Here is a 21,729-nt window from a genome sequence, read left to right as displayed (position 1 = left end):
GTTAAAAATTGTATGCCTTCTTTCCAGTCTGAATCTGTCTAGTTTCAACTTCCAGCAATTGGATCATGCTATACCTTGTCCTGCTAGATTGAAAAGCCCATTATCAAATATTTATTCCCCATGTAGGAACTTATAGACTGTACTCAAGTCACCCTGCAACCTTCTCTTTGTAAAACCAGATAGATTGAGCTCCGTGAGTCTATCGCTACAAGGCATATTTTCTAACCCTTTAATCATTCTTGGGGGTCTTCTCTGAACCTTCTCCAAGTTATCAACATCCTTCTTGAACTATGGACAACAGCACTGGACATATTATTCCAGCAGCAGTCACACCAGCGCCAAGTACAGAGGTAAAATAACCTCTCTACTCCTATAGGGAGTGCTCTCAAATTCCCCGGTTTATACATCCCAGGATTGCATTAGCCCATGTGAGATGCAATTTTGTGTGCATGGTGGGTGTTCCATGGCACATATGCATTATGATATTGTATGTTTATTAAGTGTCACAGTTTTCTATCAGGTCTAGTAACCTTGCTGTTGCGGTGTCACTTAACAGTTTCAGAGGCTGTGTTACAAGGCATATCTTGGCATAGTACATAGCTCTAAAGGCCGGATTATGTGAGGGGCCAAATATCATCAACTTCATTGTGAGTTAAGAGTGCTGAGAATCTTGAAGAATTCATCCCAAATATGCTGTCTGATCACCTGGTTTCTTAAAGCTCCCCATCCCCCTTCTGCTTCTCTGGAGCCAAATGGAGGGCAAATAGTTGGTAAGAATTGGCAGTCTGTGCAGAACAACGACAGCGCTGCAGCCACTTGTTGACTAGATGCAGCTTAGGGGTAGGGGAGTGACTGTATAGCTCAGAGCAGGTGGAACCTCTGTTAGGTAGGAATTGAGGGAGGGACAAGAATAGAGGGGCACCCCAAAGAATAAGAGCCTCTAACAATCCTCTGTAAGTTGAACAAGTCACGTCTGTTGGAGTCACTTTTGGCTACCAGTTCAAGTGATTATTGCTGTCGTTTGGATCACTATGAGGGATCAACATGGGCTGCCTTGTGGCAGCATGGCAAGCATGTACTTTCCCCTCAGCCCTGCCATCCTGTACACCAGAATCTTCTTATAAAACCAAATCTATACCTTACAGTTGTAGAGAATCTTAAAAAACCTAAACCAAGTGCACATCACTGAGTCAGAATGCCTGAAACAATAGCTCTGAGATGAGTGGCCTGCCCCTCATTTATTTCATTGAAGTGTTAACTCTGGAACCTAGTTCCATTTTAAAATGCACCTTTCACTATTTCATGATATAGGTAAATGCGTGGTCTGCTGTGAATGGAGCTTGGGAGAGTATCATTACACTTCCCCAAGTCTCAAACACTCATCATGATCATCACTGTTGTTTCTGGTAGCATCCACGATGTGCTTGGTGCTATATTAACATGAAAGAAGGTGCAAGCCTTGTTCTGAAGAACATGCAGAAGGTAGTTGAAACTTTATAACTGTCCTGACACTACTATTTCCTTCCTCCCTCATGCCAAGATATGTCTGTGAACTGCTTCTGTTTTTCATCTAGTCAGTTTCCTGCTATATTGTTGTTTCTGTGCTCTGAGAGATTGATTTTCTAACAAGTTTTGTGTAGACTTTTAGATGAACATTGCTACATGTCTGTTTAGATAGGCTTTGGTATAGTGCATAGGAAGTGTTCTTTGAACAGGTTTTTAAGTGGGCTCCATTGTACTACTCCAAAGGGTTTGCCACCATTTCATTTGAATGTATTTGCACACATTTTCATAGCTTCATCGCCAACCAAGCATCTGTTAAAGTGAGCCTGGAAACAGTCACTCAGGTTCTTCACCCTGCAGTTCCAAAAGAACAAGTTTATATTTTATATGAGCAGGCTTAAAACAGAGTCTTGTCATGGAAACTATATAGCAACCTTAATTCCAGGGGCTAGTTCTACTCTTGCAGTAATTTAGGTAGATCTGTTCTTCCCAGCCCTCTCCTCACAGAAATCCTACTGATGTCATTAGGGTCCAAAGTTTGTAATCAACATGCATCCCTTAAAGAGGCACAATCAATTTAAACATCATGCTCCTGTTTGCCTGTTGTTATAGGTAACAAGAACTGAGCAGGAGATTTGTGTGAAAATAATCTCGGTATCTTTCGTTTTCCTTTGTGCTTTTGATAGTGCTTTGTATGTAGTCCAGTTTCACCGTTCCTCTCTATAGTCAGCTAGTCAGTTCCCCAGTCATGTGGGTCTTTCATACAGCAAAAAAGGGAAACAGACACAGAAAAACATGATCACAATGCTACAAGTCGTCAAGAGGAGTCTGGCAGATGCAGCATCTGACACTTTTAATTCACTTTTTTTTAAACTGACTAGGTTTCATGTTGATTGTCCCTTTAACACGGCTCACTGAGATGGGGGTGGCTGATCCTGCAAACTGCTCCTTCTCTGAGGCTGAGAGGTGTAATTCCCAGCTCAGGTGGTGCACTAAAAAAGGCAGTATGGCCACGGCGGCTCGGGATAGCCACGTACTCAGGAAGTCAAGCAAGACTGTACTAGGGCGGCTAGATTCTGCCGTGGCCACGCTGCTATTTTGACTGCGCTAGTTCAAGCAGAGCTAGCGCATGTGTGTCTCCTCAAATTACAGCTGCAGCATAGCTGTAGCCTGATCTGCCCCAGAAGGGTGGTATCCATCTCAAAGGAGGGGGAAAGCTTGAAATGCAGGACAGTGGAAGAATCCTTCAGGCCCCAACAGCAAACTTAGTGCTGGTGAAAAATGTGAAATTGACAGCCTCTGGAGACTGAAGTCTTACAGACACAGCGCAAGTGCAGTCTGGGAAGCAGTAGTGGCCTCTTCTCAACAAAGGAGAGAATGTTGGTGATTGGCGTTAGTCTCCTTGTTCGGTTTCCTAATTGTGTTCTAGGAGGTGCTCCAATGCCACGATGATATTGAAGAATTGGTGTGAGAACCAAGATAGTTTGTAATGCAGAGACCTGCTCCCTAAGAGCAGGGTTTGGACTCATTACACATTGGTCACTAAACAAACAAGTATCAGCAGCTTGTGGCAGAATAAAATCACATAAAGCCTGCATGTGGACCAAACCCCAGAGCACGCAGCCTTGTTCAGCAGTGAGTACCGTCTGGGGAAACTGATTATTTGGGGGTAGTGCTGATAGGAGCAGAGGCAGAAGTAGCCAGAGCAGGGACTGGGTAAAATGGGAGCCAGCTGGGACCACCCCAGACACAGAACTATGCGGGGAGACTCTCCCATTCTGAGAAGGTACCTCTCTCTATGTGGCCTTGGACAACATTGCAGAGAGGAACTGGCCAGAGACTCCGGCTGGTGGGAACAGATGCAGAAGCAGCCACAGCAGGGATCTCTGGACTTTCAGAGCTTCCTACAGTTTTGGCTGGACTTCCTCTGCCTAGTGCTGATTGACTGTTTGCTCCAAGCTTCTCCCTCCCCCTTCCTCAGTCTCTTTATCTCTGCTTCACTCCACATCTGCCCCTCTATCCCTTCATCTAACCTTGTCGTGCCCCTCACATTCTCTTTCCCTTTAATGTCCCCTCTCCCTTCATTTTTCTTTCCACTTAGCTTATCCCCCCTTCTAACTAAGCCTCTACCCAAAACACTGTGGAACTGACATAACGTTTGCTTTCATTATTGATCACTCAGCGTGCAGTGCATGTTCTACTCCTTTCCCCCTGCTATGTGTCAGTCTTGCCAATTTAGATTATAAACTCTTGGAGGCAGGGTCTATCTACTACTGAATGCACAGTACCCAGCACAATGGGGCCCCATTCTTGTCTGGTCATTAGGCTAGTTTTACAACGGACTGCATAAAAAGCACTAGCAAAGTCAGTACAAACTAAAATTTCATACAATTACTTGTTTATATTGCTCTATATACTATACACTGAAATGTATGTGCAATATTTATATTCCACTTGATTTATTTTATAATGCTATGGTAAAAATGAGCAATTTTTCAGTGATAGTGTGCAGTGACACTTTTGTATTTTGATGTCTGATTTTGCAAGCAAGTAGTTTTTAAGTGAGGTGAAACTTGGGGATACGCAAGATAAATTAGACTCCTGAAAGGGTCATGGTAGTCTGGAAAGATTGAGAACTTCTAGCTTATTTCAGTGGTGTGAAATTTTCTTCTCTGTGTGGGTACAGTGAGTAACAGATGGGGCCCTGCAGGCCTGAATCCTATCACAGTCTTCCTTTATTGTGTGTCAGGTATATTAGCAGGGAAATAGTATGACTAAGTTAGATAGGAGGGGTCTCAGTAGGCGTTGAGCTTTCCTGAGAAGGCTGGGGGTGATCAATCTTTTGGCAGGTCACTGAGTTCCTATCTCAGCAGATAAACTGGGCCATAAATGTTGGAGTCAGCATTTTACAGCAACTGTTTAAAGCTGTCTCTTCCTTCTCTTGCAAAAGGCTTTACATAGCCTGTGACGTTGCACCCCATAATGCTTTATAGAAATATGCTTATGAGTGTAAATATGACATAACTGGAATATGTTTTATGCTAGATATGCCATGTAACATATTTTTGCAAAGGTTATGATCTACTGAATATATTAATCCTATTTGTATGCATGAATCATTTTTATATCTGAAGTTATGAGTGTTGGCTCTATGCTTGTATTTAAAGTGTTTGCTGTAGGAAGCACATAAGGCAGATTTGGTCAACATAATGTGAAAGGGTTATTCAAGTAATTGGGAGTACTTAATGAGTAATGGACTTTGGGAGACGCTAAACCACATCTGAGTTTTCCTGGGAACATTCAAACTAATGTAAACAATGGCGTCGGCCTGCAAAAAGCTGAATCATTCATAGACATGGGACTTGCCCAGGTGGCTACAGACTCCATCTTATTACTGTGATTTTGCACAGGAGAACAAAGGGGTTTCTGCCCACGAGAGAGAGAGAGAGAGAGAGAGAGAGAGAGTATAAAAGGCCCTGGAAACCCCTCCATTTGGTCTTCAGCTGGCTCAAAAGATAGCCTCTCCATCCCAAAGAGATACATGAAAGAAACTGGAACAAAGGACAGTAACTACGGGGGTGTGAGTGATTGCTGGACCCAGACTAGGAAGGAGTCTAGTCTGTGAAAGAAGCTTATTGGAACATCTCTGAGAGTGAGATTTATTTGCATTTAGTTTCCTACTGTATTAGGCTTTGACTTGCGTGTTTTTGTTTTATTTTGCTTGGTAATTTAATTTGTTCTGTCTGTTATTACTTGGAACCAGTTAAATCCTACTTTTTCTATTTAATAAAATCAGTTTTTACTTATTAATTAACCCAAAGCAAGTAATTAATATCTGGGGGAGCAAACATCTGTGCATATCTCTCTATCAGTGTTATAGAGGGCGAACAATTTATGAGTTCACCCTGTATAAGCTTTATACCGAGGAAAATGGATTTATTTGGGGTTTGCATCCCATTGGGAACTGGGTATCTGGGTGCTAGAGACAGGAACACTTCTTAAGCTGTTTTCAGTTAAGCCTGCAGCTGTTGGGGGACGTGGTTCAGACCTGGGTCTGTGTTTGCAGCAGGCTAGCATGTCTGGCTCAACAAGACAGGGTACTGAAGTCCCAAGCTGCGAGGGAAAACGGGCTCAGAGGTAGTCTCAACACATCAGGTGGCAATGCCAAGGGGGTCTCTGTGACCCACCCCATCACAATAGCTACAGAATTATCAATGGATAGGGGGAGGGAAGTTAGTTGTATGTTGCAGGCAGTGGGAGAAATGCATCAGTTTGTTCTGAAGATGGCAATCCAGGCACTCTGGCTAATTAGAACAGTGGTTTTCAGACTGTGGTCCATGGACTGCTGGAGGTCCGCAGACTATGTCTAAGATTTCCAAAGGGGTCTGCACCTCGATTCAAAAATTTGTAGGGGTCTGCAGATGAAAAAAGGTTGAAAACCACTGAATTAGAACATTAGAAATAGCTCTGGTCAAAAAAAAATTCATCAACTTTTTTCCAGTAGCAAATTGAATCTTGGACTAAATTAATTTTTTTATGCGAAGTGCCAGCTTCCTTCAAATCTTTAGAGTTTGCTGTCCAAAAACTAAGTTTTAACTCTGGGGGAGAAACATTTTCTGACCAGCTCCATTTAGAAATCTAAGTGGAAGCTACCAACTAGTTCAGTTCCCTAATTTTAGATCATGTAAAATTTCATAATTTAAGAGGAATAGAAATGTTGCCAGGTTTTATTCAATGGAACCAGCTTTAAAAATACATCTATTCTATATACAGGGCTTTTTGCAAGAGCTTGAGAACCAGCTAGTGAAACTGACTAGTCTAAATTTCATTATCCAAACTAAGAATAAAGTCCAAATGGCATAAGATAAACCTGATTTTTAAACTTACATTTTAACAATAAAACAGATTCTGCAAATCCTTACTCATATACTTAACTTCCAACACACAAGTATTGTCTCATTATTTCCTTGTTCTTTCCTGTCTGTTTCCATCTGTTGTCTCCTGTCTTATACTTTGATTGTAGGAACTGTCTTCTTGTTCTGTCTTTGTACAGCACCTAGCACAATTGGATCCTTGTCCATAACTAGGGCTGCAAGGTGCTCCAGTAATGCAAATAATAATTAATTAGTTCTGCTCGCTCAAATCGGACAGTTTGTGTGCTTAAAGTTAACCCAGTGCATATGTCTGCAGGATTGTAGCCTGTGGCCAGGTCTACACCAGAAACTTTTGCGAGGATGGTAACATTAGTCCGAGGTGTGATTATTATTATTTATTATTGTATATACTTTTTACACTGGCAAAAGCCCTAGTGTAAATGCATTGATATTGCCACAAGTGCTTTTGCTGGTATATGTATGCACTGTTGTTGTAGTTACGTTGGTTCCAGGAGAGAAGGTGGGTGAGGTAATATCTTGTATTGGACCAACTTCTGTTGGTGGGATAGTCCAGGTTTTGAGCTCACCCACCTTGTCTCTCTAAGTGTTCTGGTATATCTTATTTTAGCTCTGGGGACTGGTACAAGTTATAAAGGCAAATGCATTCTTTTTGCTGGTATAAGCTATGTCTACAGTAGAAGGTTTGCTAGTTCAGCTATACTGGCAAAACTTTTCATGTGTGGAATACCTATCTTAACATCTCAGGCCTAAGGAACTACAGTGCAGTCTTGACAATACCTCTTCAAGTGAGTGAGCTTCTTACATTTTGGTGTGTCTTCTTTATGGCGGTTACTGTTCTTGGAGTATAGGCTGCTTTATTATCTCTTTCCCCACAACTCCCATGGTCTGGGGAGGAAATAGGTCATGCTGGGATGTGGCAGGAGGAGGTTGGGAGGACTCAAGTGGAGGTTTGATGTTGTTCAGTAAGTGCTTTGTTTATGTAGCTTCCAGTTTAGTGTGATGGGGGTAGCTGTTGGGATCTGTTCATTTTTAAGAGATGTATTTTCATAGTTGTCATGGGAGCACTTTTATTTAATATAGTGTAGATTTGAATGACTAAATGTATGCAGAAACTGCATTGATGTCAAATCTTCCTGAGCATGAGAAGTTTAGTTATAGCTAGAGTGGATAGAATAATGGAAAATGCATTTGAATTATTACTCTGTGAATAGAATTCATAATGAATTATTCACAACGATTTGCTCACCTGGCTTCTATTGTGACTGCTGTATTCCATTTGAGAGGGCGTCCCTATTTCTCACCATCTTTTTGCTTGGTGCCTACAGCATATCAATGGGTCTATCAATTGCAGATAATTATGGCCAGATTTTGTAACAGAGCTCAGCACACTGGGCACTGAGCTCTCTTAAGAACTTAATTGTGTGTGTGAAAATGGGAGCTGCTTGCTGGATGCTGAACTCTCTTGAAAACACCCATAGCAGTTCTGAGTGCTCTAAGCTCACTTTTAAGTAAATGGTAAAAGCAGTTTCTATTTATCCAATGCTTTACAGCTCTCATCACTGTAGCCTTTCCCATTACTCTGTGGAGGACAATGTTCTCCTAGTTCCTTGCTCCAAACAGCAGGCTGAAACTTTTATTGTAAGTGAACCTATACAAAGGCTGTTCTTATGAGAAACCCTGGGCAAAGAGTGGCCCAGTGGTCCAGTCATACCACTAGCACAGCCACCCAGTAACTGTGGTCCATGGTAGACTTGCTGGTTGTCCACACCTGGTGTTGGCTGTTTCTGCTTGTCTTCAATTGTTAGATCTCACTAAAAGCAGAAAATAAATCCTTTACTTTCCCATATAAGTTAACAGATGTAGTTGACAGATGGATTGCAAATGAGAGAGGAAGTGCCCAGGAGACATTCTCTCTCCCTTAAGATGTGGTACCCACTACAGAAAGTTTGAGATTCTTCTTCAAGCACAGTGCTGCAACATATGGGTTGCAAACGCTGCAGGGAAATACTGATCTGTTTCAAAGTGTTAGTTTCCATTGCAACATCTTAAGAGGTTTTGTTTGGTCCTGGGTTGTGTTAAAAGGCTGTTCATGCAGAACTCAACCTGACCTGTTGGTGTCCACTTATTTACTTCTCATTTGTTCTGTTAAAAGTCTAAATGTGACATTGTATACATATATTTCATCTTGTTTAATGCTCTGTGGGGTTTCTTGCACCTTCCCCTGAAACATCTGGTGCTGACCACTGTCAAAGACAGTAATTGCCTTACTGGATCAGTACTGTGGTCCATCTAGTGTAGTATCCTGTGTTCCAAAAGTTAGAGTGTAACTGACTGAATGCATCCCTGGTAAGTGGGTCTATTGCTAATGCCACAGTATTTTAAGCAAGTAAATATTATTCGGTATTGTTAGGCGTACTGGTTTCCTGCAAGATATTCTAAGTGCCTCATTCTTTCCCATGTGGGAGTGTCTGCTTAGGACATGGGAAAGTCAACACATTTGTATTCATCCTAAGTCTTCAATCAGAAGGTGGAGCCTGCTCCCCCTCCCTACATGGAAGTGGCAATAACTTTGGCCCAGGAGGCTCACACATTTCAGGGGATCTGCCAGAGCTATTTGTAGGGGAAGCCCCAGGCCTTCTTCCCTCTGCCCATCTGCACAGCTCCCTCTTACGGTGCACCCCCAGGAAGGACCCACGGTATACACCTTACACCTATCACTCCCACTCTCTTGCCCCCCAGCTGGGATTTACTGGTTCAGATTCCCAGCCTTAAAACTTTCCCGTTCATCTTTAATTGGCTCCCCCCGGCCCTGTTTGCTATTAACTGGCAGCATGTTGCCTCTTGCAGTTCTTTCAGGTTGCCTCTGTGCTCGACAGCAGAAATCCCTGGTGTTGCCGCCCGCTCTGCAGTTGTTCTGTAGGCAGGCAGTGCCATGGGTAATGACCTGCTTCCTTTGCTACCGGTGTAACAGGGGCAGAGGCAGGACGCGGGCACAGCACACGGTGGAAATAATGGAGGGATTTGTGCCAAAGAGAAAAGCAAGATAAGATTTCAATGGGTGGAACAAACAGTGAATGAGCAGGCAGCCAGCAGGGAGTAAATGAAAGCCCTGAGCGCTGTTCCATGGCCCGTGTGAAATGAGGTGGGTGTTCTCAGCCCAGTTCTTAACTGACAGGTGTCTGCGTCACAGTGGGTCCCCTCTTTGACATTCCTGGCAGAGAACACCACACTCCATGAAAGGGCCGTGGAGCCTGAACTCACTCCCCAAGGGCACCCCTCCAGATTAGGCTTCTGGGGATCAGTGGCTGAATGTTGTGGAACCCCTGGGACTGGGCTTGTCCTGCTTTGCCCAAAGAGGAGAGATGGATCTGTGCTGGAGCAGGGGCCTAGGAGTCAGGGTTCTGTTCCAACCTCTGCCATAGACTTGCTGTGGGACACTGGGCGAGTCACTTCTCTCGTGTTGCCTCAGTTTCCCATCTGTAGGATGGAGCTATTTCCACACCGCACAAAAGTGAGAAGCTATATTGATTATTTGTGAAGTGCCCAGATACTAAGGTGAGGGGGACATATAATACCTTGACAGAGCCAGGGAAAAGCTCCTAGATATGGAGTGGGGGTTGGAAATCCAGTCAGACAATCCCTGAGAACAAAGCAGAAATCACCAAACTCATTTTCATCATGCTCTAAGTAAATTTTTGCACCTAGACTCCAGAGATGGAGTCCAGGGCTCACCACTACCTAACTCCCTGCTCCCTTCTTTCTGGGCTGTCTTGTCCCCGGGGGTTTTCCATGTCCTGGATAGAGCCCTGAAGATGCTCCCAGCCTCGAGATCCTCTAACAGAGTCAGGGGGATGTTGCACAGGCGGACTTGCTTATCCCCCGGCCAGCTAAGGGGCAAAATCACAACACTTGGCTGAAAGTTAGTATGTGCGCCAAGAATCTCAGTGCTTTATACTCCCTATTTTGCAGATGGAAACTGAGGCAGAGTGAGGGGAAGCGACTTTGCCAATGTCACACAGCAAAGTCTATGGCAGATTAAGGGCTGGTTTCATTTTTCCAAAGGGACTGAGTAACATAACTTCAGTTAAAGCCATTGAGTCTGACAGGTGCCCAGCACCTTGGAAAATCAGGCCCTACAGAGGCCTGCCGTTAAAAGCTCAGATAGTTCAGTTGCAGCTTCTGGGCGCTGAGCACTTCTGAAAATCTAGTCCGTGGCTGAGCTGGGAATTGAACCCAGGCCCAGGGTCTCCACCACGTGACTGGACTTCCGCTGTCCGTGCCCTAAGTAACCCTGGACTGAAATAGCAAGGAAGGGTATTTCCCCAGGTGTGGAAACTTTCTGGTTGAGGGATGCTGGTGAAGAGTGGCCCTATTGCTGAGTGAATGGAATGGTCCCAGTGCTGTTATGACAACAGCCCCATTGCCTTACACAGTAAATGAAGCTCTAGGCAGCCACCACGTACTTTAGCTCTCAGAATTTGTATAGCACACTATCGTCAAAGTGCTCTGTAGCATTAGCTACCTCTTTTGCCCCTTCTGTGAGGAAAGTCAATACCGCTGTCCCCATTTTGCAGACTGGGGGGTGGGGGGTGAGAGGCTGAGCCATACAGAGGGCACACGAGGTCTGTGGCAGAGCTGGGGGGCCAAGTCAGGAGTCCTTGGGTGTCAGGTCTGCCCTGGTTTTGGCGCACCCGGCCTACGAGTAAGTTCATCGCAGGGCATTTCCTGTCAGGACTAAGGTGCAGTGGCAGGGCTGGGCCTGGAGGGAATGTGATGCACAAGCCAGTGCAGTGTCTCTCGCATTCATGAGCATGAATAATACCTTGCTGAGTCTGCGGAAGGGGAGAATATAATATGTCTTGTAGTAAAGGTCAACTCATGGGGCTGCAAAGGAGCTTCGTGTCAGTCCTTTGCTAACCATCCTTAACCCTTTCAGTGCCTTATGAACTTTGCCCACACGAGCAGAGAGTATATGGACTCTTCAGCATATACCCTGGTGTTCCACTGATGCTGACGGAGCTGAGATCAGTGCCCTGGCTCCTCCCGCATGGATGGACAGCACTTGTAAGGTTAATCTGCCAGCATTTTCTTGCCCAAATCATTGTAAGCAGGGAAAACATGATTATAGAGCCACATGACATTAGTACACAATGGCTCTGAAATGAGCCAGATTGAATTAAGCCTCCTAATGGCATCGCATCCAAAGTAAATAACAAAAAAACAGATCCACCGGTGAGTGACAGGTCTATCAGTCAAATCCTATTAGCAGAGCAGGAAGATGGGGTTAGTCAGTAATAGGAGAAGCATAGTCATTAAATCAGACGTATTGGCAGGGATGCAGACAGTTTCAGAACTGGGAAGTATGTGAGTACTGTGGGGTGTACTGTGGGCTGAGCAGTGTGAGCTGCCTAGATTGGCCATTAAACCAGGTGTTGTGTGGTGTGTGTTTAATTCCCAGGAATAAATATATGACTGGAGTGCTCTGTTTCTCTCTCTCAATAATTAATAGATAAGGTGCTGGTTGGTGATGCCCGAGAATATATAACATTGTTCCTGGATTGTATAGGGCCAAGAAAACATGTGGGCTGCAAACAGCTTTCTCTGTGCTGCTCCCGACATCAAGCTCTCAACAGCATCAGGACCTCCAAAGCGCTTTGCAGATATTAGTTAATCCTCCAACACCTCTGTGAGGTCCAAAAGGAACATTGTTCCCACTGGGAAACTGAGGCTCAGAAGAGTTAAGTGATTTAGCCAATATCAGTGAGTGGCAAAATCAGGAATAGAACAGAACCCAGGAGTCTGGTCTGAGTACCTGATTATATCTCCCTTCATCCCAGTGAGACCTGCTTGTGTGACTTGAGGGCAGACTGTGTCAGTAGCAAACTGGCACACTAAGAAAATATCACATTGAGTTTAAATATAAAGAGGAATCTGCAAAGCTTTAGGCCATATCTCAACACCAGGTTGTCACACTGGATCAGTTACATCATGATAATTTGTGTTGGAAGAGAGGATGGCCTAGTGCCTAATGCACAGGAATAAGAATGAACTCTGGCATTCTAGTCTCCTGATGCCATCTTCTTTTGTCTGTGGGCAAAGCACTGAAGTGCCTGACTACAAAACTCCTGAGGACAGAAAAGGCTGAAGTTGGAGAGATGTGGGTACTGTTATCCCCATTTTACAGATGGGGAAACTGACCTGGAGAGATGAAAGGCCCTGCAAAAATACTAGACCGCAAAAGCAGCCAGGTTGGGGTTCCTGATTATTCCTTGGTTCAGATTTGTAGTGTAGAGAAAACCTAACTGGGTCACATAACTGGACTAAGGCCTTGGCCATAGCCAAGGCTATAGCAGGTCACAGAACATCCCTACGGTCCTGTCTATACTATATACTTTGACTATGTTGTGATCCTCTTCTCAAACTAGAGGGCTTTAGTAGGGGTCTGAACCCTTCATGTGTATTTTCTAAAATGAGGATAAGAACCTCCTGGCATTCCCTGCCTCTCTGAACAGTTGTGAGAACTAGCTGTTGTCTACACTGGACTTTTGTCAGTAAAACATTTGTTGTTCAGGGGGTGTGAAAAAAACACTCCCCCGAACGACAAAAGTTTTACCGATGAAAAGCGCCGGTGTGAACAGCGCTTTGTCAGCGGGAGACCTCTCCTGTCAACAAAGCTACTGCCGCTCATTGGGGGTGGATGTTTTTTGTCCGTAGGAGAGCTCTCTCCTGCTGACAAAGAATGGCTACACTGCCCCTTTTAGTGGCACAGCTGTATCGGCACAGATGTGTTGCTAAAAGGTGCATAGTGTAGGCATAGCCCTAAACAATGTCTGCATAGTGCTCTGAACAGAAGTGCTAAGCATTGCTGTTCTCTGAGCAGAGCACAGAGGTCCTGTTGCTCATATGTGTACATTGCAGGGTTTATTTCCCTAATCTCTCCCTTTTTGATAAAGGGGTTGCAGGGAGGAAAGTGACTAGTCCAAACTGAGCACCTTCCTGCTTGTGGTGCTGTTCTGGGGAATAGCCAGTGTTGCAATCTCTCCTCTCTGCAGGGCAAAGATTGTTATTGCCCTCTTAGCCTCATGAGTGTTCTGTATTTTACAGCTCTGGTTTCCCTTAATGATTACGTCCCCTGCCAAGGAAAAATGATGGGATACAGGTAGCTGGTGCGTCTCTGCCCCTAGGGAGGAAGTTATTATGAACCTGCTAGCTCAGTGACATGTGGCTGGAAAGAGCATAAGGCTACAGAAGCTAAAAAACTAAACCACAGCAAACAACCATAGGACATCACGACCTCAGTGTAAATGACTTGAAATGTTCCCCATACTGTCCATCAGCTGATATTTGATGAGACCCTTCTGTACTTATTTTGTGGCCACTGCTGTTACCATGTGTGAGGTCAGTTCCTAGATTTTTCTCCTTTTGCAAATTTGCACTGGTTAGATGGTTTACAAATATTTTTGGAAGCTTTCCTTTAGCAAAAGGAACCTTGCTTAAAAAGCTGACAATACTTATATAAAGAGGTGGGATTTTAACAAACTCATCAGTAGTCCTCTTAAAATCCTGTGATGTCCTTCAGGCATACATGGACCTGTGTGAAGTACCAAAAGCTATACCTCCATCTTGCAGACCTGCAGGACTTCCCAAAGCAATGATTGATTCTGGGTGCCTCAGCTCTTGTATCCCAAATCTGTGACTCCTGACAGAGGCCCAAATTTCAGAGCATGGGTGCTCACACTGTCTGGAAGTTAGGCTCTTTTGGCATAAAGATGGGAGCAAAAATGAGCTTTTGGAAAAAATCGGCCCTAGTGCACAGTGAAACCTGCAATCAGGTATGGTGCAGTGAAATAGAATGCGAGTTCCAAACTGTTCTGAAGCAGACCTGTGCAGTTTACAATCCCAGGTACAGTAGAACTCCTATTTTATGAACCAGTTTGGATCAAGGAATTCATAAAACTGAACATCGGAAAATTACAGTGGGTCTGGGGCATAAGTCGCAGTTTGGTGCCCCCTGCATCACAGTCTTGTCCTTAAAACTGCTGCAAAGAGATTTCCAAGACAATGAAAGCATCAAAATGTGAAGGGATGACATTGGCATCAGTTTTGTTATGTGATTATTTTATTTCATTTTTGTCTGGAAAAATTATCCATATAGTTGGTGGTTCATATGGTTGGTGTTCATAAAACTGAGGATCTACTCTATGGTAAAGCTTCCATTTAGAGTAAAGTTAGTGAAAAACTGTCTGTGTACGAGTGCCCTCTACTGGCTAGAATCAGGCAGCACAATGTTATATGTGCTGTATTAACTCTCCTTTAGCTCGAGTGCCAGGGCATGTGCTTTTTCAGCCCGTGGACCAGAGTTCTAGCCCCACTGTTGCCACGATGTTCCCAGTTGCCAGAGCACAGCATAGTGACAACCTGGAATGGGTAGGTGGCCATGGCTTTGTCACAATCTACAATCATGTTTCTTTGTGGCCAGGACTCGGTTAGAGCTAAGGGTGAACAATGTATCCAGGATTGGTAAACTGAAGTTCCTTTCTTCCTGTTGTTCTCGCTTGCAGTGTGTTACTTACTGAAGAACAATATCAGCCCGGACCTGTGCAATGAAGATGGACTCACTGCCCTGCATCAGGTGAGGCCTTGAGCTACCATCCTCATCCTAGGCTGCTTCTTACCATGTATTCATCTTCCATGGTGCAGGTGCTCCAGTGTGTCTGTTCAAGGCCATCTGTGAGTGCACCTCACAGAGACAAGGGAGGGTTCCCTTCTGACGTGTATTTAGCTTGTTTTCCCATAAAACACCTGAAGTTTTCACATGTTGCAGCATCCTGTCCTCTGGGGCTAAGCTGAGCTCAGAGCCCCTCTCCCTACGCCCCAAACTTCCATTAGGGAGGAGCTCAGGCAAAACTTGGGACTTGAGGCCCAGATACAAAAAGCAGCATCTGTGCAGCTCCCCGTGAGGCTAGGCTGTCAGCTCTTAAAAGCAAGCTGACTTGACTCTCCCACAAGGCTGAGTTACTCCCTGGTTTTGATTCAATCAGTGCACTAGCTGTTTAGGTAAATTACTGCAGCCTTCTTGTGTGGAGACTCATGCATTGATTTAAGGCACTGTGATGCTCCTCAGAGGTACCCAGCATTGTGAGGCACCTTGTCTTTGTCTATACTTGCCTGGGTCAGCTCCCTGACAGCCTCGGCCCCAAGCAGCACAAGCACTCTCCTCTCAGCCCACATGGGCTCTGCTGTCCCTCTGCAGGTAAGCAACAGATGCCCTGGAGCATCCCCTGGCTTGTCCAGACACTTATCCACCAGACAATCACAGAATCACCAGGCTCACTGTCCCTAAAAGGAACAGTACAGCATAGCTTATGAGTAGTCACCGATCTGCTTAGCACACAGCACTTTTTATAGAGAAAACAAATAAAAGTTTATGGAACAAAGAGTTAAGATTCATGCAGTAGCAAACAGAAATATTGGGAACACAGGGCTATATTCAAACACAGAGTTACGTATAAAACAAAATCCTACCACACATTCTCGAGTCTGAAGTCAACTAATAAAATGCCCTCTTGTCTAATAAGGTACCGCTTACCCCAAAGTCCTTCTCACCATGTTTTTCAACCAGATGGCTGTGACCCTTTTTTTCACGAGGTCAAGCCCACTGGCAGCTTTGCCTTCCCCAGTGAAGGATAACTGGGAGTTCATCTATGCCCCAGATATACTTCCAAAAGTTTGTTGTCTTTAATCTTAAACATGATAACCCCTGCTGCTTTTGTTTTTTTCCATAACCCCCACAACCTATTGATTAGCATTCTGCTCAGACTGTCAATGGGTGTATATTGTAAATCAGACAATACTCAGTTTGCACATGACCAGCCAGAGGGAGAAACGTCTCTTCCCCCTGGCCCGACAGAAGTATGTGGATCACCTTTTTGTGACTGCCTAGCTCTCACACCTAGGGAACACAATTTTTAGTATACATATGTAAACTCCCATGTTTTCTATACACTCACGAAGATTGTGCTGACCAGCATGACACAGACTTTCATTAGAGACCTTACACCACAGTCTTTTGGCATACCAGTATATAGACCCCAGACCTGGGATATCCCTACAGCCCTTATGCAGCACCCCTGTGCCCTCTGCCAGCTGGCACAACGAGGTCCCTGGGTTTCAGGCAATTAGAGTAATTTTCCAAGCGTCCACACAGGGGAGTAGGCTGAACTAAACTGCAATTTGTTAAATCAAACCGATTTTAATTCCCTCCCCAGCTAGTAAGTCCTGGTCTCTAGCGCAGAAACAAAAGAAGAATCAAACTGCTCCTGGGCTCACAGGAGTTGCAGTGACTAGAAGTGTCAGCAGGCAGCCTCCTGCTCGCCGCTGAGAGAGGGGGCAGTGAACAGCAGTAGGGCAGCTGAGCTCGGTCTTTCCCAGTCCATGTTGTAAATGCTCTCATTGACTCTATGGCTTGAATGGGGGTTTGTCTACTAATGACTTTGGTGCTGGAAGGATGTTTGCTTTAAGAAAAGCTATTTCTCCACCGGGTCATTGTTCTTCAGACAAAAGGGAATGTTTTCTGCTTGTGAAACTGGTGGTTTCATTACTTTCACTGCCAGCAACTGAAGTCATGCCAAGAAAACCCCACGAAGCCCATGAAAGAATCAGTCATTGTTAGAGCGGCAAAGAGTCCTGTGGCACCTTACATACTAACAGACATATTGGAGCATGAAGTGGGTATTCACCCATGAAAGCTTATGCTCCAATACGTCTGTTAGTCTATAAGGTGCCACAGGACTCTTTGCCACTTTTACAGATCCAGACTAACACGGCTACTCCTCTGATACTTGACCGTCATTGTTAGGGCACAGTTTGGGGTTAAGGCAAGAACCATGGCATTACTGGCATTATTTGAATCCCGATTGAAATATTGTGCCGTGTGTAGTTACTGTGCCATTAGCAATTGTTTCTCATGGAGGATGCAGCTTGTGATATTGCGATCATTTACAAGGAAAAAATTATCTCCTCTGTTTCTGTCCCTCACCAGTGCTGCATAGACAACTTCGAAGAGATAGTCAAGCTTCTCCTCAACCACGGGGCTAATGTCAATGCAAAGGACAATGAGCTGTGGACTCCGCTGCATGCAGCAGCTACCTGTGGTCACATCAACCTGGTGAAGATCCTAATTCAGCAGTAGGTGGCCCCGCTCCCTTTTTGTGTATCTCTCGGTGGGTCTGAATCCATGACATGCTGATTGCTTCTCTCTGAGCTACTAAGTGCTCACAATTTCCACTGCTGTTGGTAGGAATTGAGATCACTTGAGGACTTGTAGGATCAGGCTGAAGGTGCTTGTTGTTCAGGTCAAAGCTGCACGTTGATAGGAAATGATGCCTGGGTTGGAAGAGTAAGGAAAGAACAGGAAAAACTAAGGAGAAAACAGTAAAACAGAAGATGACCTGGATCCGTTTGCTTTGAAGGGGGCAGGCGCCGGTCTGGCCAAAGCCTCTGGATTTGGATTTCAATCTGTCACATGTGGCTTGATGTCTGTTGGCTGGATGTGTGTAGTTCACCTTTCTTCCAGGCTCCTGCTCACAGTAGGTGGGCAGGAGCAAAGGTGCAGTAAGAGGAATAGCCAGAAAAAACAAATGACAAAGGGTGAAACTCATCTCTATGCATAGGGTCCCCACAATGCCCTACGCACCATGCCAGTCCTTCAGCCAAGGCTAGAAACACTGACAGAGGAAGTACAAGGTGTTCACGTAGCACAAATGCTAAAGAGAGCTGAGCTGCATCACACAGGGCACTAACACTGGGCCTCCCACTCACCCCTGCCTCGAGCACTTGGGCGAGGGCCCTAATGTTTAAGCCCCTCGTGCTCTCTGCAATTGGGTGAGCAGGAGGCCCAGTGTTAGTGCGTAGCGTAGTACAGCTTAGGGGTAATCACACTAACTTGTACTTATCGGAAGGGAGGCTAACAAGGAGGTGTCAATAACCATACAATTGTGTCCCCAGATGCTGTCTGTAGCATGAATACTTTGCACTTTCTGTACTGAAAGCTGTCTCTCGCCTTGAATGGTGGTTGAGCAGGCTGAGAAGAAGCCCTGTATGCTAACATGCTACCCTTCACAAGCTGGGTCTGTCTCCCCTTTCTGTACGCCCTAGACCAGGGGTTCTCAACCTTTTTCTCTCTGAGGCCCCCCTTGACATACTATAAAAACTCCAGGGCCCAGCGAGGGTGGGGATGGCCTTAGGGCAGGGGCCTCGGTCTAGGCATAGTTTAACTTCTATTTTGGGGGGGCCCAGGGCCAGTGGGACTTGACCCACCTCTGTATGGCGGGGTCCAGGGAGGGAGTGGCACCTCCACCCCCTGACTCACCTCAGCAGGCCACCCAGCCTGTCTGGGTTGTGGGGGGGAACAACCAAAAATTATAACTCAAAGGTGGGGGGCTTAGCTCAAAAAGTTTGAAAACAGCTCAGGGTGCAGGGAAGGGTTAGCTATGGACTGTGTGCAGGCATGGGGATAGCTCAGGGTGCAGGGAGAGGATAGCTAGGGGCTGTGTGTGGGAAGGGGGGTAGCTCAGGGTGCAGAGAGGGGGTACCTGGGGCTGTATGCACACAGAGGGTGGCTGTGGATACAGGGAGGGGGTAGCTATGGGCTGTGCACACAGGGGGTGGCTGTGGGTGCTGGGACAGGGGTGTGTGTAGGCAGGGGGGTAACTGAGGGTGCAGGGAGGGGAGTAGGTAGGGGCTGTGAGCAGGCTGGGGGGTAGCTCAGGGTACAGGGAGGGGGCAGCTGGGGCTGTGTGCGGGCAGGGGGTAGCTCAGGGTACAGGGAGGGGATAGCTGGGGTTGTGTGCACACAGAGGGTGGCTGTGCGTGCAGGGAGGGGTATGTGTGCAGGCAGGGGGTAGCTGAGGGTGCAGGGAGAAGCATAGCTAGGGGCTGTGTGCAGGCAAGGGGGTAGCTCAGGGTGCAGGCAGGGGTAAGCTAGGGGCTATGTGCAGTCAAGTGGGTAGCTCAGGGTTCAGGAAGGGGAGTAACTAGGGGCTGTGTGCAGATGAGGGGCAGGGTAGCTCAGGCTGCAGGGAGAGGAGTAGCTGGGGCTGTGTGCGGGCAGGGGGTAGCTCCAGGTGCAGGGAGGGCATAGCCTCAGGGTGTAGGGAGAGAGTTATTAGGGGCTGTGTGCTGAGAGAGCTCCCCTGTGGTCCCTGTTCCCGCAGGGGTCTTCCAGTCACGGAGCTATGTCTCCCCACCTGGGCGGCTCTTACTGGCTGCCTCTCCGCTGCTGCGGGAGCAAAGGGGGCTGGGAGCTGAGGAGCAGCTTCAACCCAGGCACCAGCAGGAGCCGAGGAAACCCTGCCACTGCCTGCTCCATGGCACCAGCCACAACAGCAGCTGCCCCGCACTGCCCAGCTCCAGCTTCCCACCTCCAACCTGGCCAGGGATAAGGGAGAGGAGACTGGGGGGAAAGTGTGGAGCTGCCCCCGGGACTGCCATGCTCTTGCGCTGCAATTGGAGGGGGGGCGATGCCCTCCATGTCCCCAACTCCGCCCATTGTCTCAGGGCTTCTGTCCCACAGGGAACACCAGGGCTTGGCGCTCCAGGATTCAGCCCCATGCCTCCTGGCTTCAGCCCCTGGGGGGACGCCGGGGATTGGGCCCTGGGTTTTAGCCAGGGGGCCCCGCTGTCCTAGACTACTGCACTGCCAGGTGGGAGACTTGGGTTCAAATTTTGGCCCCTTTCTTGGGCAGAGGACTCTGTCTATAAGGAAGATAATGAAGCAATGCTTCATGACCTTGAACAAACCCGTCCATTGCTGGGAGCTTCCTGCAGTTTCCTTAGCCTATAATTAGGCTTGGAAAGATTAGATTTTTATTGCTAAATGTCAGTTTCACCATACACACACATTGACTAAAAGATGTTTCTATCAGTAATAACTGAAATTTATAGATAGGCAAAGTGAGAAAACACTGCTTGAGAAGTTATTAAAGTTTGATTTAAGGATATTTACTCTGTGTATTTTGACGTGCTGTTGACAATATGTGTTTTAATGGTTATAAAGCTGTCACTTTATGAATATTAGCATCTGCTTCATTAAATAATTGTTGTCTGACCCCCACAATTTTCCGCAACTGTGAAAATGTAAATCAATAAAAATAGAAAAAAAATCTTTAAAAAAACATTATCTGTTGAAATAATTAAAAAGGAATTCAGCTAGGCATAGCTCTAATGTTTGGGGCAGCTATATATGTAGCCTCAACATTTGGACAAGCCCAAGGATAAAATTGGTGGGAACCTGAAAGTTTTGGGGAGGGAGGTTTAAAAATGGAGTGCAGAAATAAATGAAACATAGGAATGCATATTGCACTCCGGCTGAGACCTGCAACATCCTTTCTTGTGAAAGGCTGTAGCATGAGGGATAACAAGCAAGCATGGTCGGACTGGGGAGCTGGGAGCATCTGTTCTGGTCCATCCCATTCGGGTGGGTGCAGGGTGCCCTCTGTTGACTCAGACACTGGCAAACCAGTACTGTAGTAACACTGCACCATGGTCCATGTTCAGAAGATGAGTTGTCAGTTGTATCTTTCTAAGGATGAGGGATGACAGATTTTCCGCAGTTGGCATAGTGTGGAGTTTTTGTGAACAAAGAAACCTTCTGCAACAGGTGTCTCAGATCAAAGGGTTTGTTTAGACACTGCATCACAAGGCTTTGGTGCCTGAACATAGAACCCAGAGACCACCAAAGGTAGCAGCTTCCAAAGGATGTCAAGTCCTATGCTTTGTTAGTTGCTTAAATTAACTCTAATACATTGCAAGTGTAAATTATATTGTAATTTGCTCTGCTGATGTGAAAGAAAAATGAACAAGAATAAAAATGCTGGTGGATGCTGTCTGCCTTCCTTTAAAGGCTGTAACTATCGCAGATCAAGCCTTAGCTATGTTATAATATAAAATACACAACCAGACTTCATGGAGGTTGAACACTGACAGGGATTACCCTGTTAGATCAGAATATTATTCCATTTCCTTGGGTATTCAACTGCCAACAGCAACCACTATAAGATTCAGAGGAAGATGCAAGAAACCATGTAATGGACAATAAACAAAAATCTGCTGAGAGAGGAATTTACTAGTTTAGTCCACACGTACATTCCCAATAACCCTCTTGACACTCAAAACTTTTCAGTGAGGATCAGCCAGCCAGCCAAATGTCCACTGACTAAGGATTTGTTAATGGCTTGGTGCAGTGTTCCAGAATGATGTGTCAGTGGCTCATTGTGAGATGTTGCTTCTGGCACCGATGTGTCTTTTCCTGTTCCTTCCTAAAAGCGCAGGA

The 21,729-nt window shown here is 45.8% G+C and overlaps 1 protein-coding gene across 1 annotated transcript in view; it reads left to right on the top strand.

Moving 5' to 3' along the window:
• Positions 1-21,729, top strand: part of PPP1R16B (protein phosphatase 1 regulatory subunit 16B) — a 104,123-nt gene that overhangs the window by 65,233 nt on the left and 17,161 nt on the right. Inside the window, exons 3-4 of the mRNA XM_038369675.2 lie at positions 14,960-15,030; positions 17,440-17,585. Coding sequence (XP_038225603.1) covers positions 14,960-15,030; positions 17,440-17,585 — 217 coding nt within the window. The remainder of the gene's footprint in view (positions 1-14,959; positions 15,031-17,439; positions 17,586-21,729) is intronic.

This window comes from Dermochelys coriacea, chromosome 13, assembly GCF_009764565.3.
Source record: "Dermochelys coriacea isolate rDerCor1 chromosome 13, rDerCor1.pri.v4, whole genome shotgun sequence".
In the NCBI taxonomy this organism is placed as follows: Eukaryota; Metazoa; Chordata; order Testudines; family Dermochelyidae; genus Dermochelys; species Dermochelys coriacea.
The sequence above is the reverse complement of the archived record's forward strand: the minus strand, read 5'-3'. Positions and strand labels throughout refer to the sequence as shown.